Genomic DNA, 22,034 nt, shown 5'->3' with positions numbered 1-22,034 from the left:
TGTTGTTGTTGTTCGCCCTCCGGTCCAGCAGGGTTCGCTGTTCGCTTCAGCCGCCTCGCTCTCGTCGCAGCGAACTGTCGTCGACGCGGAACTCCGTGTTTGGTGTCTGGTGTGTTTACGGCCCCGCTGGCTCTCTTTGTCCGCAGAAAAGGAGCAGAATGTGCGCCGTGCAGCTGCTGCGGGTGTCGGTACATGAGCGGATCGGCGCCGCCGCTGAAGACGTTCTGCTGCGGGTGGAAAAAGGAGAAGAAGCGGCTGAAATCCCGGCGCTGAGAGCGCTGCTCACCGAGCGGCTAACGGCGGCTGCGGAGGAGATTGTCGGTCTGTTTGAGGAAACCGTGGCGGAGTACGAAGACAGAGCTGAGCGGTCAGAGCGGGAGATCTGCCGCCAGAGGAGGCTGCTCGATGCCGTGCTGAAGCCCCAAGTCAAGCTGACCAGAGCAGGTCAGTCCCGAGGACACCACGGAGACATGAGGACGCTAGTTAGCTCCGGACCGGCCCAGGATAACCGGGTTAACCGCTTAGACCGGAAATGTGTCGCAAGTGTCTGTAATTCAGCTTCTTCGTCTAAAAGAACGTTTCCGATGACGTCATTCTTCCTAGGAAACATGACGTCACCTTTTCCTTTGAAAAATGATAATAATAATAATAATATGCCAAAATGACTTCAGTTTTGAGGAACAGCTGATTATCTGAAATGGGAGTTTTTCCTCTGCTGCAGATATCCACAATGTTTATTCTAGATATCAAAAATGAATTGTGGATTTCTGAAATTGAAAACCCAATATAATATAATATAATATAATATAGGCAAGGTAAGGCAGCTTTGTTTGTATATCACATTTAAGCAACAGGGCCATTCAAAGTGCTTTACATAAACATTCAAAAACATTGCGACAAAGTACAAAAGAACATTAAGACATAATTAAAACAGTTATAAAAACATTAAAGATTAGAAATAAAGATAAGCTAAAAATAGAAGCTAAGATAGAAGCTAAAATAGAGTATAACACACGAGTAAAAGCTCTAGTGCAGTATATAAGATCATTATCTGGTTTAATAAAAGGCAGCAGCAAACAGGAAAGTTTTAAGCTTTGATTTAAAATAACTCAGAGTTGGAGTTGGTCCTGCAGGTTTCTGGGAGCTTGTTCCAGATATTTGGTGCATAAAAACTGAACGCTGCTTCTGCATGTTTAGTTCTGACTCTGGGGACACTAAGTAGACCTGATCCAGATGACCTGAGAGGTCTGGGTGGTTCAGAACATAGCAGAAGATCAGAAATGTATTTTGGCCCTAAACCATTTAGTGCTTTGTAAACCAGCAGCAGTATTTTGAAATCAATTATCTCAGAATATAATATAATATACTACAATATAACATCATACAGTTTATACCATGGTCTGGGTAAATACTTGATTCTGATTGGCTGCAGGGTGTCCATTAATTCCTGATAATAAACACCTACTGTAGTTCCAATGAAACTGTCTGTTCACCATTTTCAGTTAAAACAATCTGAATATTGTATTTCCAACAGTGAGTGTAACGTCAGTCGTTCAGTCGTCTGATCACTACGGGCTGGAGATTGAAGTTACACTCTGTGGTTACACTGACCCTCTGAACTCACTCATACTTATATGTATTATAGTGTACTCTCTGTAGAAATGGATGTGTAGAAACCACAGATACACATTTTTCAGACATTTTCGGAAAATTTTCAGACAATTTCGGATATTTTTTGGACTTTTTTTCTGCCTGTCTTCTGTCATTTTTCAGATATTTTTTAGACATTTTTCGGATTTTTTTCGGACATCGATCAGATATTTTTCAGACATTTTGGTATTGCTATTTACTGGAGCAGTGAACGACGTTTCCATTGCTGGTAATGATTGTTCCAGGTATTAGCAAACCATCGGGCTTACCAGGGAAACGGAGTGAATAGATTGTGAAAAACGATTTTGGTTGCAAAAAACATGAAAATATAAATTAATGGTCTTATTTTCTTTTTTTTGGGGCAAGTGACCATGGTAAATGCAGGAAAATGCCCTTCGAGGTCTTTAATGGACACCTCGTCAGGCATTATCCTTTATATAACATGATACAATATAACATATCACTAGGGACGCGCCGGATCAGATATTGGACCGATTCCAACTCAAACAGCTGGGTTAGATATCGGTGACAATGGGGCCGATCTCTTCAATTAAATTCTATGTTTATATTCTATATACATCATATACTGGAATGTTAAGTCTTGTTTGTTGCTGCATTAAAAAGTTTACACTTGAATTATAATTCCTGTTCATTTGAAGATTTTTTTTGCCAAGTTGTTGGTGTACGATTTATTATTTAAATAATTAATAACAATTCACTAAATTTGTATCTATATATTTATTTGTTACATTTTGTTTTACAGAGTTAGGAAAGCAATGTTTAAGTCAAGACTGATGTTTCCCTACACATAAATGAATGATCCCAGTCACTTTAATACAGTGAGGCATACAGCTGATTAATTAAAGACCGGTATCAGATCGGTACTCCGTACCACCCGTTACCCAAAGCTCAGGTATCGCTATCGGTATCGGGACTGAAAAAGTCGGATCGGTGCATCCCTACATAATAAAATACATTATTATATCATATAACATAATACCATATAAAATAATACGATATAACATAATTCAATATAATATGGTATAACCTAATCCAATGTAACATAATACAATATAATACAATAAAATATAGAATATAACTTATTATAATATAATACAATATAACTAAGTAAAACCAGTTGTGATGATATAATGCATAATAAGTATATATAGAGAGTAGAATATAGTAAAATAAAATACTTTGTGTTTTAGTTTCGGCTGCTTACGTGTAGATTCATCCATCAACTGCGGGGGTGCTAGATAATTCCTCTAGTGGGAACATGACAGCGGGACTCGAGACCTGAAATGGACACGATCACGTTTAACAGTTTTCATCATCTTTTGTCGCTGTAACTTACAAGGAGACTCTGTCCATCGGAGGCTCGTACCGACAACACTGCTACATAAACTTTACTTCCAGGAGCTAATCCGAAACCCTCTCTGCTCTCCTCTGCAGACGCCCAGCTGTTGGTGAGTCGAGAAGAGGTTCCCCCTGAACAGCAGGAGTGGAGCTCCAGTGTGGACCAGGAGTACCCAGAGCCCCCACACATTAAAGAGGAACATGAGGAACTCTGGACCAGTCAGGAGAGAGAGCAGCTTCAAGGGCTGGAGGAGGCTGATATCACCAAGTTCACATTCACTCCTGTCCCTGTGAAGAGTGAAGAAGATGATGAAGAGAAACCTAAGTCCTCACAGCTTCATCAAAGACAAACTGAACAGAAGGAAACAGAAGCTGATGGAGAGGACTGTGGAGGACCAGAACCAGCCAGGAACTCAGATCCAGATAAACATCCAGAACCAGATACTGATGACAAGACTGGAGACTTTTATATAGCTGAGATTGAAGTCAGTTGTGATGAATGGGAGGAGACCAGAGAACCTCAGTCAGGTTTAAATTCTCTGAATAATGATGAAGTGCCTGTCAGTGATTCCAGATGTAGTGCGGGTGAGAAACCATTTAGCTGCTCTGAGTGTGATAAAAGATTTGGCTTCAAGTCAAGTCTGAAGAAACACATGAGAACTCATACAGGAGAAAAACCTTTCAGCTGCTCAGTTTGTAAGAAATCTTTTGCGCGGAGTGGATGTTTACAGAGACACATGAGAATCCACACTGGAGAGAAACCTTTCAGCTGCTCAGTGTGCGATAAAAGTTTTGTTGAAAGAGGAAAACTGAAGAGACACATGAGATATCACACAGGAGAGAAACCATTCAGCTGCTCAGTCTGTAAGAAATCTTTTACAGAGAGTGGAAGTTCTCAGAGACATATGAGAACCCACACTGGTGAGAAAAGATTCAGCTGCAGTGTTTGTGACCAAAGATTCGCTTGGCTTCATCAGCTCCGAAACCATCAATGTGTTGGTCGTCAGTCCTCACAGCTTCATCAGACTCAAACTGAGGAGAACAGAGAGGCAGAGCCTCCAGCCAGCAGCTCAACTGAACAGGAGGAACTTTGGACCAGTCAGGAGGGAGAGCAGCTTCAAGGGCTGGAGGACGCTGATATCACCAAGTTCCCATTCACTCCTGTCCCTGTGAAGAGTGAAGATGATGAAGAGAAACCTCAGTCCTCACAGCTTCATCAAAGACAAACTGAACAGATGGAAACAGAAGCTGATGGAGAGGACTGTGGAGCACCAGAACCAGCCAGGAACTCAGAGCCAGATGGACATTTACAACCACATACTAAGACTGGAGACTCTTCTGAACCTGAGACTGATTACAGTGATGATTGGAAGGAGACCAGAGAACCTCAGTCAGGTTTAAACTCTCTGAATAATGATGAAGTTCCTGTCAGTGATGAGAGATGTAGTGCTGGTGAGAAACCATTTAGCTGCTCTGAGTGTGATAAAAGATTTGGCTTCAAGCACCATCTGAAGAGACACGTGAGATCTCATACGGGAGAGAAACCTTTCAGCTGCTCAGTTTGTAAAAAATCTTTTCCGTGGACTGGATGTTTACAGAGACACATGAGAATCCACACAGGACAGAAACCTTTCAGCTGCTCAGTGTGTGATAAATGTTTTCTTGATAGCGGAAAACTGAAGAGACACATGAGATCTCACACAGGAGAGAAAACATTCAGTTGCAGTGTTTGCAATAAAAAATTTGCTTGGCGTTATCAGTTCAAAACACATAAATGTGACAGTGATGACTTGAATGAGACCAGAGAACCTCAGTCAGGTTTAAACTCTTTGAATAATAATGAAGTTCCTGTCAGTGACAAACCATTTAGCTGCTCTGAGTGTGGGAAAGGATTTGGCACAAACGCAGATCTGAAGAGACACATGAGAACTCATACAGGAGAGAAACCTTTTATTTGCTCATTTTGTGGTAAAGGATTTTCACAAAAGGGAAATATGATGTACCATATGGGCTGCCACACAGGGGAAAAACCATTCAGCTGCTCTGTTTGCGACAGAAGATTCACCTGGTTGTCAGGGCTCAAAAGACATAAATGTGTTGGAGAAACAAGCTGATGGAGGACAAGAACCAGCCAGGAACTCTGATCCAGATAGACATTTACAACCTGATAGAACCCGACCAATACGGGATTGACGATTCCGATATTGGGGATTAAAAAAAATCCGACATTGAGATATTGGTCTATATATACATGTACATATATACAGTATATAGATATGTGTATATACTGTATGTGTATATGTATGTATATATATATTTGTATATATATGTATGTATATGCGTATACCTATAAAGATGAACTAACTAACTATATACATACATTTTCATAAAGCAGTATATTTGTCCACTCCCATGTTGATAAGAGTATTAAATACTTGACAAATCTCCCTTTAAGGTACATTTAGAACAGATAAAAAAAATTGAGATTAATTTGCGATTTAATCGCAATAAAATATTTTATTGATTGACAGTCCTTATATATACAGTATATATACGAATATATGTATGTCTGTGTGTGTGTGTGTGTGTGTGTGTGTGTGTGAATATATATATGTGTGTATAGATGTATATATTTTAGTATTATGTAAAAAAAAAAAAAAGTTTATTTCAGAAAATGTTTTCTTGTGTGTTTTAATGCAAAAACAACATTATTTATTATTTCTTTATTCATTTTCAATTCAATTCAAATTGCTTTATTGGAACAAAAACATGTTGTTGCCAAAGAAGTTTACAGAAGTTTCACGTATTAAATACACAGGAGTGATATGCAGCTCCTCTATTATATTAATGTGGTCCTTTCTTTGATTGTTATAAAATATCATACAATACAGTTTAATACAACTACTTAATACTGCAGATCCTTAATTTAGTGGCTCTTGTAGTGACTGTGGCAAACAGATCCAGCTTCTCTTGTGGGGTTTATAATTATCTTGTCTTTATTCCCTGAAGTGGAAATCTCTTAGTGAGTCTTCCTGTTTCTACAGAGCCTATATTTGGTCCAGATCCGTCTCTGTTTCCTGTCTCTGACAGAGTACAGATACTCAGACTATTTATATCCTCTCCACACAGTCAAATAAAAATTTAGGCCCCGATCAGACAGCGTTTTTTGCAGTTTAACACGAACCATGAACTATACGCTACCTAATAGTTAATAGTACCGCTTAAATTAATCAAAACAATTTACCCAAAACCTCAAGTACCGCACTAATTTTCCTCCTGCTGTTTTCAGTTCAGATCATGTTTACTATGGTTGGTAAAGTCAGACAGCTCCGGGTATCAAGCAACAGTCACCACATAAGGCCCGTCTCTCAATTCATCTGATTGGACAATGGGGGGTGGGGGACCGCGAATGACGCCGGACACTTTTCCGCTCTGAGTTGTTGGAAGTTTGGGAGTTGAAGTTTTTTTAACTCGAGACCTTCAGGGCAGAAAAACTCAAAGCGCTCAGCAACGCAAAACACTTCTCTCTCCTTTTGTAGAGGTCATTAAAGTTTTATCAGAAGTCTCCATCTTGTAGTTTCTAAACTCATCAAAATGCCCCGGAACTGACACTGGTCCCGGAACAAGTTTCATGTTGTCGTGTCGGGTCATGATGGTTTCTGTGTTTTTGGTTTTGTTTTCTCATTCTTTTGGAGTTTTTTTTATTTATTATTATTTTCTTGTTTCTCCAAGCGTAGCCTTTAATGCAGCTTTCTGGAAGATACGGTTAATGCCTTTTGTTGCTTTTTTTCACGCCTTCAGAGTCATTTTGGTAGTGAGAATTATTGAATGTTTTTATTTCATTTGAATTCAAAGTTTGTGCAGATAGCTCAGCAGTCTTTTGGAGCCCAACAGGTATGACTGGTTTAGATCGTACAGCTTACTGGTCTGTTTCTTAATAGTGTATCTAGTGTGTTTTTTCAAGTAAATATGAATGTGGCTGTGATGTGAAAGGGAAGTTTGTGCTCGGACAGTGAAAACACTGAATGAGGAACTGTCTCCTCCTGCAGGCCTGAGGCTCGTTCCCATGTCTGTTCCTTGTTTTGTCAGCGTTGTTCCTCACTATCTATACTGGTCTATACTGGCAGGTCCTGAACATGAAGAGACATCTCCGTGTGGGGGGAGTGGTAGAACACCTCCCTCATGGTATGGTGACTCTGATGGAGGGCTGTATATTGTGTTTATTCATTTTAGCCAAATGCTAAAGAAGTACCGAGGTGGTGGTCCTCTGCTTGGGAACTGGTGGACTGATCCTCCAGGTTGGGAGTGAGTCTTTGCCTCAAGAGAGGGAGTTCAAGTATCTCGGGGTCTTATTCACCAGTGAGGGTAAATGGAGCGGGAGATGGACAGACGGTTTGGTGCGGCGTCCGCAGTCATGCGGGCGCCGTACCGGACCGGTTAACCTTCTGGCTCAGCTCTCGATTTACCATCTACGTTCCAACCCTCACCGATGGTCCTGAGCTTTAAGTGGTGACCTAAAGAATGAGATCCGAGCGTCAGGAAGGAGCTGCTCGACCCGCTGAGCTAGAAGAGCTACGAGTCGTTGTACATCAAGTCAAGCAGTTTTTAAATCCGTCATCCGATAAAAAACGTTACGCACAGAAACCGTGCACACTGAGACTGATGCTTTTTATTATTTTATAATGTTGCTGATTGTATTTATGCATTCTAACATTTACAAAAAAAAAATTCTAACAAAAATGAGGACTTTTACTTGTAATGAAGTATTTTCTCATGGTTGTATTATTAACCATAAACATGCGCATGAATAAGTACCTACATTTATAAACAAAGAATATAATTTACATATTACATATATCAAACAGACTGAAGGCTGTACTATGAGTATTATTACGAGTATTGCTACGAGTACTTCCTCTTCTGTAACCTGCTTATTGGAGGAGATCAGTGTGATGTCATCGTCTGGTCATGTGACTCCTAAACCAGACTAAGAGGATTATTGTTTCCTCTTCAGTCTCTGCTTGTTTTTATTCCCACAGAGGAGAGAGAGAGGCTGTGGATGAACAGATGATTGATTGATTGATTGATTGATTGATTGACAGATGAAGCTGAAGGCGTGCTTAGTGTTTCTGCTGCTGACCTGCTGCGTCCGTCTGCAGAGAGTCGACTGCCATCTGCCCGACTTCACACTTGCACCACCTCGGCTGCAGGTAGGACAGGTGCATGCTGGGAACAAGTTTAATGTTAATGTTATAACAGTGTGTGTGTCACTTCACTGAAGGGTTAACAGACTGACCCAGTAGTGCATTCACTGACCAGGGTCACGTCTAGATGGTAACCCACATTTTGTGAAACTCTTGTGAGATGGTTATGGTTCGGCGTTTACTTCTGGTGGTTAAAGGGAGAGTTCAGATAGAGGTCGGCGTATTACTACAGTAGATGCTGTGGGTGAGGGCAGCAGCTAAACCCATTTTAGATGCCTAAAAACATCTACATCAGTTTAAGTGGACGCTATATTTAGAATATTTTCCGAAGGGGGACTGAACTGTATGTGGAACTTGCCTGCTGGCTTTGAAGAGAGCAGAAAGAAGTTTCACTTTCAGTTTAGTTCCCCGTCATAAAGGCTGTCTGACGGCGAGGTAAAGTACTGAAAATATTCTAAATATAGCAAACACTTAAAGCTGCAGTAGGCAAAAATTCCATAATAACCTTTCAGCATATTGTAATTAAAATGTCTAATCACTACAAGATGTTTTTGAAAACGTGAGGAGAGAAATAGTCATTACAGTAACAGAATATTGATTCATATTTGCTCAGCGCTGCCTAGTTTGACCGTTTGATCAGAGTTGGTGAGTGATTGACAGCTGCTCAGAGACGGCAGACTCCAGATCAGCTCTGATTGGTTGTTTCCTCAGGCACATGATGTTTTTCAGATTACCTGTCTCATGTACTACTGTCAGGATATAGTGACCATTTTATAAAAATAGCTTTTTTTAATCATATTCGCTCCATATAAGGTCAGGAGACCACCTCTGACCAGCTGTAACCCAGGAACACTTCTCATAATAATATTATAAATATTGAAGAAAATAACCCCATGGGGGGGGTGCTGTTATATTTACAGTTGTTCATGTTAGAAGGTGAACCAGGTGAGAGCTGTACCTGTATGATCCCAGCAGCAGGTTGAGGCTGTGACGTTGTCATTACTAAATATTTATCATTAAAATGTTCTTTTTATTTCTTCTTTCTGTCCCTCAGGTTGAAGTTTCTGAGTCAGACGTCGTCACTTCTCTGAAGAAGAACCAGAAGAACGGACTCAGTCGACTTCCTGGACTGTGTCGGCGGCTGAAGAGACGCAGAATCACCGTCCTGGTAAGAACTCACATGTCACCATGTTGGATTAACTAAAAGACCTGAACCTGACCCGTCCGATCAGGGCCGGCTTAAGACATAGATCGTATAGACGGTCGCCTTCGGGGCTACTGCAGCAGCTACGCTAACCTGTTTAGAAAAAACAGTCGCCGCTCACACACCTAAGCCCCGCCGCCTAGCTGCAGTAGCTCTTCACTGATTGGTCCGTGATCTGGCAAGCAGGAAACAAACGCGTTAACTTGAAGCCTGACAAGATGGATCTTCGTAATTCTTGTGTGATCTCGTGCACGGTTAGCTCTGCTCTGATCACTAAATCTGGTCTGAATCAGTGTCAATGATTTGTTGTTAATGATTATCTGCTGATAGCATTGTGCTGTAACAACAGCGTGTGGATGAAGCATTAAGTTGTTAAATAGTAGTTAGCGGCTAAATAGCTAGCTATGGTGACAAAATAAACTATAAACATGAACTTGAATTTGAGTTTACAAGCGAACCTGAGATATGTGCTACAGCTACCTGTCTGCCTCTCTACCTGACTGTTTGTCTGTCTCTCTACCTGTCTGTCTGTCTGTCTACTTGTCTGTCTCTCAGTGTAACAGGGAGAAGTTCTGTTGGAGGGGGCGGAGCCAGAGGACAGGGTCTGTCCAGGTGTGTCTCTGTCCGCGGGGCTCCAGGTGTTCACATTTCTTCCTCCACAGTCTCTGAAACGACACCGTTATTTCATACTATTATAGTAATATAGTTTAATACTATTATAATAATATTGTTTAATACTATTATAATATTATAGTTTAATACTATTATAGTAATATTGTTTAATACTATTATAATAATATTGTTTAATACTATTATAATAATATAGTTTAATACTATTATAATATCATAGTTTAATACTATTATAGTAATATTGTTTAATACTCGTGTGCTCTGAGATGACTGCTGTGTGTGGATTCATGGACTCATGAGAGTATTAAAGTATAGTATGTATATATATTTTATTTATTTTTTATTTTTTTGGTACTGAGTTGTTGTTTTCTTTTAGAAAATAAAAAAATAAAATAAAAAACACGTTCCTATGAAATATGTGAACATGACGATTTTATGGAAGTGTTATTTGACGCTATTATGCTTTTTTTAATTGTGAAAACACACATCAGATGAAATTTACATAATTAATTTGATTAATATCTTAGCAAAATATTAAATCCATAAAATGATACGGCTTAAGAGAACACACTGCTTTTACACTTTTAAAGAAAACACAAAAATTCTAAACTGGCAAAAACTATTAGATTATTTAGAGATTTCAAATTTATTACAGTTATTTAACAGACCCAGATTGTGTTTTCTTTTCCTTTCCTTACATTTTATTTGTTGTATAATTTATTTTATTTCTATATTATTTTCATACTGTGAAATATTTACTGAATTTATTCTAAAAATCTGAACATTTGAACTTTTTAAATAAAGTATTAAAAAAAAAATGAAGATCTTCGTCATTGTGACTGACGTGTACCGGAAGTGTTATTTAACGCTATGACGCTTTTATTTTGAAAACGCATAACGGAAATGTAATTTCTTTGTGACAAACGTGTAGCGGAAGTGTTATTTGACGTTCCCTTCAAACAGAAATTCAATTCTAAAATGTTTCCCTAAAAGAGATGTCGAGTCTAAGATCGAAATTCTTTAAATTTCCTATTCACCAAAAGCGAAGGAGGTTCACTTTAATGTTCTCAGTGAAATATATATAATATACCTGATATATCTGCTGAGTTCTTAAGAAACCGTTTTGGTTTTGATCACAATAACTGCTCATTCTGTGATGAACACATTGAAACTACAGAATATTTATTTTATGAATGTATTATTGCTAATGCTTTCTGAGATGATTTGCCTTATTGTTTGTCCACTAAATTTGTAAATTTTTCTAATCTAACAAAGGAAAATGTTATATTTGGTACGATTGTGAAAGATCCCGTTATATGACCTGGCAATCAATTCCATAATCATTCTTGGAAAGTTTTTTATACATAAAAATAGATTCCTGAAATCAAGACCAAATTTCTTTGTTTTTCACAAGGAGCTGTGTCTTTACTTTTCATCTCTGAAACATATGAAGAAAAAGAATGAAGCTATGAAGCTTTCAATGTTAGTTGAGGACCTTAACCTTACAGAGAACCCCCTAGCACTATTAGCACTGTTAGCACTATAAGCACTATTCCCACATTCCCTTACTTTGGTTTTTTTTATTTAATTTTTTTTTAAATGTATTTATTTATTTTTATGTTTGTTTGTTTTTTTGTTTTGTTGGGGTTTTTTCTCTGTCTTCATTCACACTCTTATACACTGTACACGAATTTCCAGGCTTGTTAGTTCCCTTGTAGTTGTGGACTGTTCTGTACGATGCCATATTGTAATGTAAATTTCTCAATAAAAAAAACAAAAAACAAAAGTGTTATTTGACGCTATAACGCTTTTATTGTGAAAAACGCATACCGGAAGTGTCATTTGTTTGTAACTAACGTGTACCGGAAGTGCAACGGGACGCTACCCAGTCGGTGTCTGGTTGTCAGGCTGCTAACAGACGGACGGGTTAACGGTAACGGTAACGGTCGGTGGAGCCAGTCAGAAGCCCGGTACGGTGCTCGGTAGAGTTGACGGTCAGTTAACCGTCTTCTCCTCGTCTCTGTTGGTTGATAAATGGCGGATCACGGTGAGTGTTCAGACCTGAAGCTAAGCTAACTAGCATGTTAGCATATAGCTATCTACGTAAACACAATGTTAGCAGGCTAACTGTTAGCATTAGCAGGTTAGCTGTTAGCATTAGCAGGTTCACAGCCGGATTGTTTCCCCATCGAGACATCATACGTCGTTAATGATTAATAACTTATAGTTAACGGTTACTGACGTCACGTATTGTGTCGTCATTCAGTTTAAAGAATTCAGAATCACGTGATTAGCTCTGTTAGCTTGTTAGCTTGTTATCTACCGAGCTAACAGCCTGTTATCAATGTGTTGGCACCAAACAAACAATGCAGTCTTCTTTAAACCGAAGGAACATATGTATTGTATTTGTATGTATATATTTTTGTTATTATCAATGTTACACATTGAACCAAACTTTACAATAACACTATATATTACTCTATATATAATTACACTATATGTTACTCTATATATAATTACACTATATGTTACTCTATATATTATTACACTATATGTTACTCTATATATTATTACACTATATGTTACTCTATATATTATTACACTATATGTTACTCTATATATTATTACACTATATGTTACTCTATATATAATTACACTAGCCTGTATGCTACACAGCAGAACAAACCAGACTGATTGATCTGTTTTATCTTTCAGGTTTCAGCAGCCTGGAGCCCTAAAATACCTCAAGTAAGATCACCATGTAGTTGGACGGACAGAACCAAAAGACAGAACCAACAGACAGAACCAACAAACAGACCGACGGACAGATCCAAAAGACGGAACTAACAGACAGACAACTGGTCAGTAACTGGTCACTGACTGGTCAGTAACCAGTACCAGAGTGTCAGCGTGGCGTCGTCCTGGTGGAGGAGCAGGCTGATGGAGAGCGACTGTCGGATCCCTGTGGCGTGTTGTCGGCCTCGAGTCCTCGTCCTCCACGCTCTGTTCTGGGGCCTCGTCTCCCTCAGGTCAGTCTTTACACTGAAGTCAGAGGTCAGTCTGTAGGTCAGAGGTCAGCCTGATGTGACATGTTGTGATGTGTTTCAGGGTGTTTGGAGCACCTCAGTGGAGCAGTGAAGAGAAAACTTCAGGTACGAACCAATCAGAAACCATCTTTAAACAGCAGCAGGGACTGTGACCTCTGACCTCTTACCTTCTTCTTCTCTTGTTCCCTGCAGTAGTGAAACAGCTGGTCGCCCCCTGCTGGCTGCTGGAGGAGTTTGTTGTAACGACAGAGTGTTCTCAGTGTAACGCCTTCCAGTCTGTAAGTGTTCCGTCCCTTTAAGAGCAGTAGCCGGCGCTGGTTGTCATGGTGATGAAGTTGTTGTCGTGGTGGTCATGGTGATGAAGTTGTTGTTGTTGTGTTTCAGAGGTCGTGGTCGTCCTGCGGTCTGACGGGATACGTGGAGAAAGTCAACTGCACCAGATCCAACAAAGACGAGTACAAGAGGTCTGTTTCTTTACTGCACTCTACTGTTCCTTTACTACACTCTACGGTTTCTTTACTGCACTCTTCCTTTACTTCACTACTGTTCCTTTACTGCACTCTGTTTCTTTACTGCACTCTTCCTTTACTTCACTACTGTTCCTTTACTGCACTCTAGTGTTCCTTTACTGCACTCTACTGTTCCTTTACTACACTCTACGGTTTCTTTACTGCACTCTTCCTTTACTTCACTACTGTTCCTTTACTGCACTCTAGTGTTCCTTTACTGCACTCTACTGTTCCTTTACTGCACTCCACTGTTCCTTTACTACACTCTACGGTTTCTTTACTGCACTCTTCCTTTACTTCACTACTGTTCCTTTACTGCACTCTACTGTACCTTTACTGTACTCTACCGTTTCTTTACTGTACTCTAATGTTTCTTTACTGTACTCTACTGTCGTCGTCCCCAGCTGTCGCTCGTCGGTGATGGAGGAACATCTCTTCTGGAAGTTCGAGGCGGCCATGTTGGCTCTGACGGCGGTGTTTGCCGTCGTGGTGGTCATCCGTCAACGCTGGCTCGATCGCCTCGCCTCCGAGAAGGTCCGCCGCCAGATCGAGTCCATCTAAGACCACAGCGGGACCTGGAGCAAGTATGGATTTTAAACTGATCCAGACTCTGTGATCCATCAAGGATCAGGACTATAGAGAACTGGACTGTTTCTTGTTTCATCCTCAACTTTATTTAAAATGAACTGGAGCTGAAGTTTTAGTCGTGTTTTCTGTACGAAGTTTATTTACGAACATCCAGCGAACTAAAACACACAAGATTAATTCGTACATCAGTATATTTTTTTCAAACTGTTTTTGTCATGAATGCATTCACACAGAATGCGAAGATTACAACGAAAAAACGACGTAATTTTTTCCGGATTGAGGTCGATTTGTCGGAGCATTCGCACCACGAATAAAAGCATCAACCAATCAGGTTGTCTGGAGCCGGTTGAGTTATATTTATGAAACAACAACACGGAGGCTCCGTAGTCGGAACCAGGGCGACAAACTTTATTACTCCTTTCTACCTTCCTTCTGTTCTTCTCCACGAGTATTTTGCATTTTTGTGTCGTTTATTCACCGCGTCCCGGTAACGACCTTAAATCTGTTAAAATTTGATTTAGAAATATTTAATGCTGAAAAGATTAAAACTACTAAAGAATTAAACTTGTTCTAATTTAAACTAAAATAGAAAACTGGACCTAAACACATCTGATCTGGGTCAGTACTGGACCTAAACCAGTCTGAACTGGGTCAGTACTGGACCTAAACCAGTCTGATCTGGGTCAGTACTGGACCTCAGTGATTCTGGTTCCATTAAATACCAAATTAAATTGTGTATCAATATTATTTTTCCATTGAAATTAAGTTTAAATTTGAATTCACAATATTTAGTTAAAAAACGTCTGAATTTGAGTTCCTTATTGAAAATGTACATTTTGATATTGACATCAAACGATGAGGTGAAAGTTTAATATTGATTATGGATCGATCACTGATTGAAATATATGGTTGACCTCACCACTTGCTGGCCTCATTCAGAGTTTCAAACTGAACTGAACGGACATCAGTTTGTGTGTGATGTCATCATGTAGACCTTCTCTGATTGGATGTTTTCAGACTGAAATAGCGTTAAGCGGTTCGAGTCTAGAAGCAAGACTCGTGAGACGTTTCCGGTTCGGATCGCTCGTCGGAGTTTCATTCGGCAATCTGAAGGTCAAATATCTGAGTGTCTTTAAACGCAGCACCAGCTGGAGTGAAATTCAGATGTTTATTATTCATTTTAGGGTTTGACTGTAAATATGTTGGTTTTGTTTTTCTGTGAAGTTTCTGACAAAATAAACGGACGAGAAACAGTTTGTTCAAAAACACGACTGATGAAGTTTTTAAAATACAAACCAAAGTAGAAAAAGTGAAATTAAACATTAGAACCTGCAGAAATACGGGCAGAAGTACTGGGATTGTTGTATTTTGTGTTTAATACGTCAAAAACATTAATTATAAAATATGGCAGACAGTCGATTAAGATTTAAAAATAAGAAAATAAAGTGAGAATCAAACGCCGATCAGCAGGTCGGAATTCATTTCCTGATTTCGTTTCCAGCTTCCTGTTTCTGAAACGTTAAAGGAGCAATTGATTAACGTCTTCTTCTTTTTCACTGCCACCAAGTGTCGACTCGTAGTATAGAGTGAGAAAACAAAATATTAACCCATTAGTTTAAAATATTGCCCCATAGTGCTGCTAGTGGTCATAAATGTGCTTTCACCCCAAGTACACCAACTCTGGATTCATCCGCTGCTGAAAATAGTCCCCTACAAAGTCCCCATTTCCTCCCGTTTGTTTTGTTATAAACAGAGTGAGCAGTTTTTTTTAATATCAGATTCATACTTATATATATATATATATATATTACTAGATATTTAAATAATCGCCTCCGTGGCTTCAGATCTGATGATCACATTTAACAATTAGAATAAAATTATCAGAATTATAATATTTAAATCAGGTCAAAATTATTTTCTACATTTGCTTTAAAAAACAGAAACAGGTAAAGAAAGTAAAAATGGATCCTGATTGACTGGCTGGACTGTGATGTCACTGATTGGCTGGCTGGGCTGTGATGTCACCTGTCCGTCAACACAATCATCAAGTCTTTAAAAATCTAAATTTAAAAACGTCTCATTGGCCTCGACCAAGCCGTCAGTTGATTGACTCGTAGGCTGTTGCTGAAGCCGCCGCCCTCTTACGGACGCAGACGCAGACTCCGCCCAGCAACAGGAGGATCATGGGAGTTCCCAGACCGACCGCCATCATGGCGAGAACCAACGGGGAGAAGGAGTCGACGGGAGGAGAGCCAGAGCCCAACAACACTGTCCTGAAGGTATGAAAAGAGGTATCATTAATTATTATAATCATCGGAAATCATTAAGATAAAATCAGAATATACTCTTTAGAATCAAATAATTAAAATTAATCGTTAAACTAAAATAAAAAATCTATAGAATAAAACCACTCAATTTGAAAAATGAGTAAAATACAATCGTAAAAATCACTAGAATAAACTCATTAAAAATGTATATGAAAAAAAATAAGATCAGAATATACTCTTTAGAATTTAATCAATAAGATTAATAAAAAATATTTAATATTAAAATACAATAAGTGAAATAAAATCACTAGAATAAAACCACTAAAATAAAAAACAAATGTTAAGATAAATTCTTGGAATTAAAATCACTAATATAAAATAAATAAAATAAAATGTTAAGATAAATCGTTAAAATAAAATCAGTGAAATAAAATTAAATAAAACTGACCAGCTTAAGAATTTGGTTCTGTTGTAGAACGGTTCTCCAGCGAATCCGAAGCTCACATTGAGTCCGAATGTTTCTGGTTCTGCATAGAATGCTCGGATCAGGCCGGACGCTGCCGCCGCCACTTTGCCATTCTGAGGCCGCGGGTCAGAGTGATGGCACGGTGTGGCGTCCTCCAGAGCCGGGTTGGACTGACGATACGCCACCGGCTTCCACTGAAGGTAACCCAGAACATCAGAGCTGCCGTTCATCGAGGAGACCCACTGAGACACCTGAGAGGTCAGAGGTCACCGTGGTTAACAGGTGGTCTGAGAGCAGCAACAAACTGGTTTTAACTGGTTCAGTAGTTAAATACCGGTCTCTCACTTTATACCTGGTCACATTATACTTTATACCCGGTCACTTCACACTCGGTCACTTTACACTTGGTCACATTATACTTTGTACCCGGTCCAACTATACCCAGTCACTTTACATTTGCTCACATTATACTTTATATCATTATGCCTGGTCACTTTATACCTGGTCACATTCATTTTAACTTCCTGTTGATTGAATTATTGATCACCTTGAATATTGACGGGGTGAACTCGTCGTCAATCGATCGAAGAACCTCCACTCGGCTCAGAGGATAAGCCCCACCCACCGCCTGCATCTCCAATAGGAACCTGGAACGAGTAGCCCGCGGCAACACACCATCAAGCCACACCCTCAACTGGGAGGAGTTAGACGTGTGGAGGAGGCGGGGCAAGGACTGGTAACGCCCCTCTGAATCAAACACCGACAGCTGGGAAAAAGAAAGAGAAAATTAATAATATATCTAAAAACTACAATAAACCACGTCAGAGGTCACATGACCCCGGTGTCACCATGACAGTTTGACCTCTGACCTGCAGGCACAGCGATCCGTTGGTGAAGGTTGCGGCGGATCCACAGAGCAGAGCGCTCGGACCCGACAGGTTGAGACGAGACCAGGTGAAGTTCTGCAGCTCGTAAGGAGGGAAAAAGTCAGAGGTCGGAACGGCTGTGTCGTTAACGTCGTTGTACTCCAACAGCTGAGAAAACAGGAAAAGACTTCAGTTTTCAAAGTAAAAGTTTTACTCTCATACTCATACAATCTAAATTAATTCAAAGTCCGAGACTGTGATTAGACTTCATTCTGCTTCATAGAACTACAGTTACGGATGGGTCATCAGAAGTTACGAAGGAATCAAATTATATGTCTCTGTCTGCTGATTTAAGGTGGACTGGCTGCTGTTTTGACATGGACAGACCGACGTTAGCAGATTTAAGGTGGACAGACCAACGTTAGCAGATTTAAGGTGGACAGACCGACGTTATCAGATTTAAGGTGGACTGGCTGACATTAGCAGAGTTAAGGTGGACAGACTGATGTTAGCAGATTTAAGGTGGACAAAGTTTCTGACCCTGCTGAAGACAACGGCGGTGCTGTACAGGATGCTGCTCTCTGGCTCCACCTTCAGGCTGCCGCTGATGTTACGATGCTCAAACTGAGTCCAGTTCACCTGAGAGAGAAAAACACGGGACATCACATCAGGTAGGATCAGACTGGTCAGGTGGTCAGGACGTGGACCAATCAGATGCAAAGGATTAAAGGGTAAGATGCTTCTGGAACCTGGCGTCTCCAGTTGTACAGTCTCTGCTGCAGTCCAATACAACAGTTTTACCATGACGTCCATATTCATGAGTTCAACTCCAGCACCAACTTTGAGCTCTGTCTTAAAACTAAAAATGAAATAACAGTTGGGCTGCATTAGACTGTACAGGTGTACCTAATAAAGTGCACTAGTGTGTATACATTGCCTGAATTTAATGACATTAAGTCATAGTATAGTATGTCGAAAAGAATCATAAAGAACTCATAGTATAGTAGCTTACTAACTTTTTTCGACATACTATACTGTGACTTTTTTATGATTTTTTTCAACATACTTTACTATGACTTTTTTTCGACATATTATGATTTTTTCATCATACTATACTATGACTTTTTACAACATACTATACTATGACTTTTTTCATCATACTATACTATGACTTTTTACAACATACTATACTATGACTTTTTTCTGATCACAGAAAGTCATAAAAAAGGTCGTAGTATAGTATGTCGAAAAAGTCATAAGCTAGCTAACTAGCGGACAGCTGGCTAGTTAGCTAGCTTACTAATTCCGCCATGCTTTCATGCTACACTGGTAGCACAAAATGAGCCAAACAGCGGGCTGGTTGTCAGCGGCAGCGCCGGGTATAACGGTCCCTCCGCCTCACTTCCCACCACTCCGGAGAAGGACAAGCTAGCTAGCTACCTACCTCACTAGCTAACTAGTTAACTAGCCAGCCATCATCTCTGGAGCTGCATCTGTTTTCTTCCCAGCAAGCTGTGACCAAACTTTACGGCCCCACTGACGTGTCGTCACAATAACAACCAACAATCGCCATTTTCTTCTGTACTAGTCACATGACCACGGAAAGTATTTCACTTTCTGTTCTGCTCCTGTTCTATTTCTATGATATAAAGTTTGAACGTGATTATAAACTTTAATAAATCTAAAGTTCACAGTGAACATGAAACATGAGGAAGATGAAAACAGACCTTGAGAGTAGAAAAAGGAGTGTTGGTGTGGACGAGCAGCAGCGTCGGCGCCCCCTGGCTGCAGAACAGGAAATGCAGTGTGTCATTGTCTCCCAAGGCTCTCACGTGCAGCAGGTCGCCACCAGGAGGCAGCGAGGGTGCGCCGGGGTTCAACGCTACCGACAACTGAAGGAGAGAAGAAGAAAATTTAGTTTCTTAAAGTCTAAACGCCAACAAATATGGATTGAATCTGAATATACAGTCAGATAAAAACGGTGCAAATTTTTGAAACTATAACCCTTTTTTCGATAAATATGGACTTTAGGACTTCAAAACACATTTGAATGTTGGTTTAGAATTAGAAATTCGACGTTATGAGTAGTGCCGATAAAGTTAGCGCCATAACGCGTTAAGGTAAAATCGTTGTAACGCGACTAATTTCATTAATACATTAATGCAATTTTTTATGTTGTAGCGGCTCAGTTTTAAAGCTATAGTGAAGATACTGGTATCCTAGTAAACTAGTCGGTACCAACCATGTCATACTAGTTTATCGTGAAGGATGTTAATTAGCCTCCTTCACTACAAGCTACAACCTCCGAAAGATCAATTCCATTAATGTGTTAAAGAAATTAGTGGCGTTAAAACAAATTTACATTAACGCGTTATTATCGCGTTAACTTTGACAGATTTAATTACTAGTTTTATGATTACTGTGTTCTGTAGTGCCATATAGTGGACACGGGAAGTGGTACAAAATTTGCAATAAGTCATTTCCAGTGTCGCGCAATAAATACCATCTGACTCGTGAGCACAGTGTCAGATCGACACAACGTTCCGCCAGTAGCCCCGACGTGTACAGGTGGCGACGGCCCGATCATCGCTGCTGGCAGCTTTAATTTATTTATATCATTTCTGTTTAATTGATATCATTTCTAATATATTAAGACAATAATTTAAACAGAGAGACGTAGTTTAGTTATTTCTGTCTTATGATACTTTAGTTTATCACTCATTTGCTGTTGTAAATATATACATATTCACCTGCTTACCTGTTGTATTTGAAGTATTACTGTTTACTAGTATCATTGTATTGTATACTGATTTAAAATAAATACATTTTAAAAAGGTGTAACATTTTAAAATCAGTTTAGTTTCCACGATGAAATAAAACCAGTTTAATATTGAATATAAAACCAGTGTGAATGTTAAATAAAGTAGAAATATAAATGATATATTTATAATTAATTTATATATATACATATCTGTTTTATCTGACTTTTTTAAATTATTATATGTTTTTTTAATACATTATTTTTAGTTTTCAATACAAGTGTTAGTTCAATACAATATATTCGCATGTTATTATAAATATTATACAGTATAAAAATAATGTCAAAATAAATTATAAATTATACAACAAATAAAATGTAAGGAAAGGAAAAGATGAATAAAAAAATAAAAAATAAAACAATTGGGTCTGCTAAAACAATTGGAATAAATTTGAAATATCTTAATTTAAGTTTTAGTCAGTTTAGAATTTTTGAGTTTTAAGTTATCAATCATGATCAAATATGTTTTAAAATCATTATCTTAAAAAACAAAAAGGAGGGTATTATTTTAAGCCATATCATTTTATGTATATAATATTTTGCTAAGATAATCAAATGAATTATGTTGATCTCATCTGATTGTTAACAGTGAGTAATATCTCAATCTTTGTTGATATGATGTGTTTTTAGAAATGTTTTGAGAGATTGTTCTGTAAATGAAACCAAAAAGAATAAAAACAATCTACAAACATGTCAAATAGTTTCTCCTTCATCTATTGTTATAGTTATTATAGATATATTATCTTTAGCAGGGTAGATAATGAAATATAAAGTTGTATGTGACATGAACCTTCAGTTTCACTTCCTGTTTCTGTCTCTTTATATTAAATATATATATTATATTAATACATATTAATGACATTTTCTCACTTTTCTTGTCGAAGTTTCTCCGCCCCACAAACTTTGACACGAACTGAAAAGAGAAAAGAGAAAAACGAGAGAAGAGAGTCTGCAGCTCCACTGCTTCTTCTCCACCGAGGACGCCATCTTTGTTGTGAACGAGCAGGTCACATGACGCCCGCCCTCATATGTCAGCTGACCGCTGGGAAGCCCCGCCCCTTTAAAACTTTATTATCAGAGTTCATTAACAACAATCACAGCATGACCCACACGAACAGGTAAAAATGAAATGTTAACAATTAAATAAATATAAATTCATTCATTAAATACGTAAAAAATAATATATAAAATAATGAGTAAAAATCAATATGAATAAATTCAAATAATAAATTTAATATAAATAAATGAGTGTAAATACATTAATTAAATAAGTACAAATAATACATAAAATAATATAAGATACATTTTAAAAAATCTATGTAAATATTTACCGGGCTAGATCCCCAAAAATAAATATTAACAATTAAATAAATATAAGTTATTTCATTAAATAAGTAAAAAATTATACAAAAAATCATATAAAATA

At 38.6% G+C, this 22,034-nt stretch overlaps 2 protein-coding genes and 1 pseudogene across 2 annotated transcripts; 2 read left to right on the top strand and 1 right to left on the bottom strand.

Annotated features, from left to right (window-relative positions):
- Positions 1 to 73: 73 nt before the first annotated feature.
- On the top strand, positions 74 to 4,084 carry LOC141754147 (uncharacterized; annotated as a pseudogene).
- A 7,808-nt stretch (positions 4,085 to 11,892) lies between these two features.
- Positions 11,893 to 15,457, top strand: jtb (jumping translocation breakpoint). The gene is made up of 7 exons (XM_074613071.1): positions 11,893 to 12,094; positions 12,763 to 12,858; positions 12,897 to 13,076; positions 13,156 to 13,199; positions 13,287 to 13,372; positions 13,479 to 13,558; positions 14,008 to 15,457. Exons 3-7 carry the CDS (start codon positions 12,988 to 12,990, stop codon positions 14,162 to 14,164), a joined length of 456 nt encoding a protein of 151 aa, XP_074469172.1. The 5' UTR covers positions 11,893 to 12,094; positions 12,763 to 12,858; positions 12,897 to 12,987; the 3' UTR covers positions 14,165 to 15,457.
- Positions 15,458 to 15,912: 455 nt separating this feature from the next.
- glmp (glycosylated lysosomal membrane protein) lies at positions 15,913 to 21,625 on the bottom strand. The gene is made up of 7 exons (XM_074613037.1): positions 21,479 to 21,625; positions 19,518 to 19,682; positions 18,331 to 18,429; positions 17,794 to 17,958; positions 17,472 to 17,690; positions 16,907 to 17,175; positions 15,913 to 16,464 (listed from the first exon to the last, which is right to left on the bottom strand). The coding sequence occupies exons 1-7, from the start codon at positions 21,593 to 21,595 to the stop codon at positions 16,290 to 16,292; spliced, it is 1,209 nt and encodes a 402-aa protein (XP_074469138.1). The 5' UTR covers positions 21,596 to 21,625; the 3' UTR covers positions 15,913 to 16,289.
- Between the last annotated feature and the right edge of the window lie 409 nt (positions 21,626 to 22,034).

The sequence above is a fragment of the Sebastes fasciatus genome, chromosome 17, assembly GCF_043250625.1.
Source record: "Sebastes fasciatus isolate fSebFas1 chromosome 17, fSebFas1.pri, whole genome shotgun sequence".
Lineage (NCBI taxonomy): Eukaryota > Metazoa > Chordata > Actinopteri > Perciformes > Sebastidae > Sebastes > Sebastes fasciatus.
This window is presented reverse-complemented; position numbering and strand designations above follow the sequence as displayed.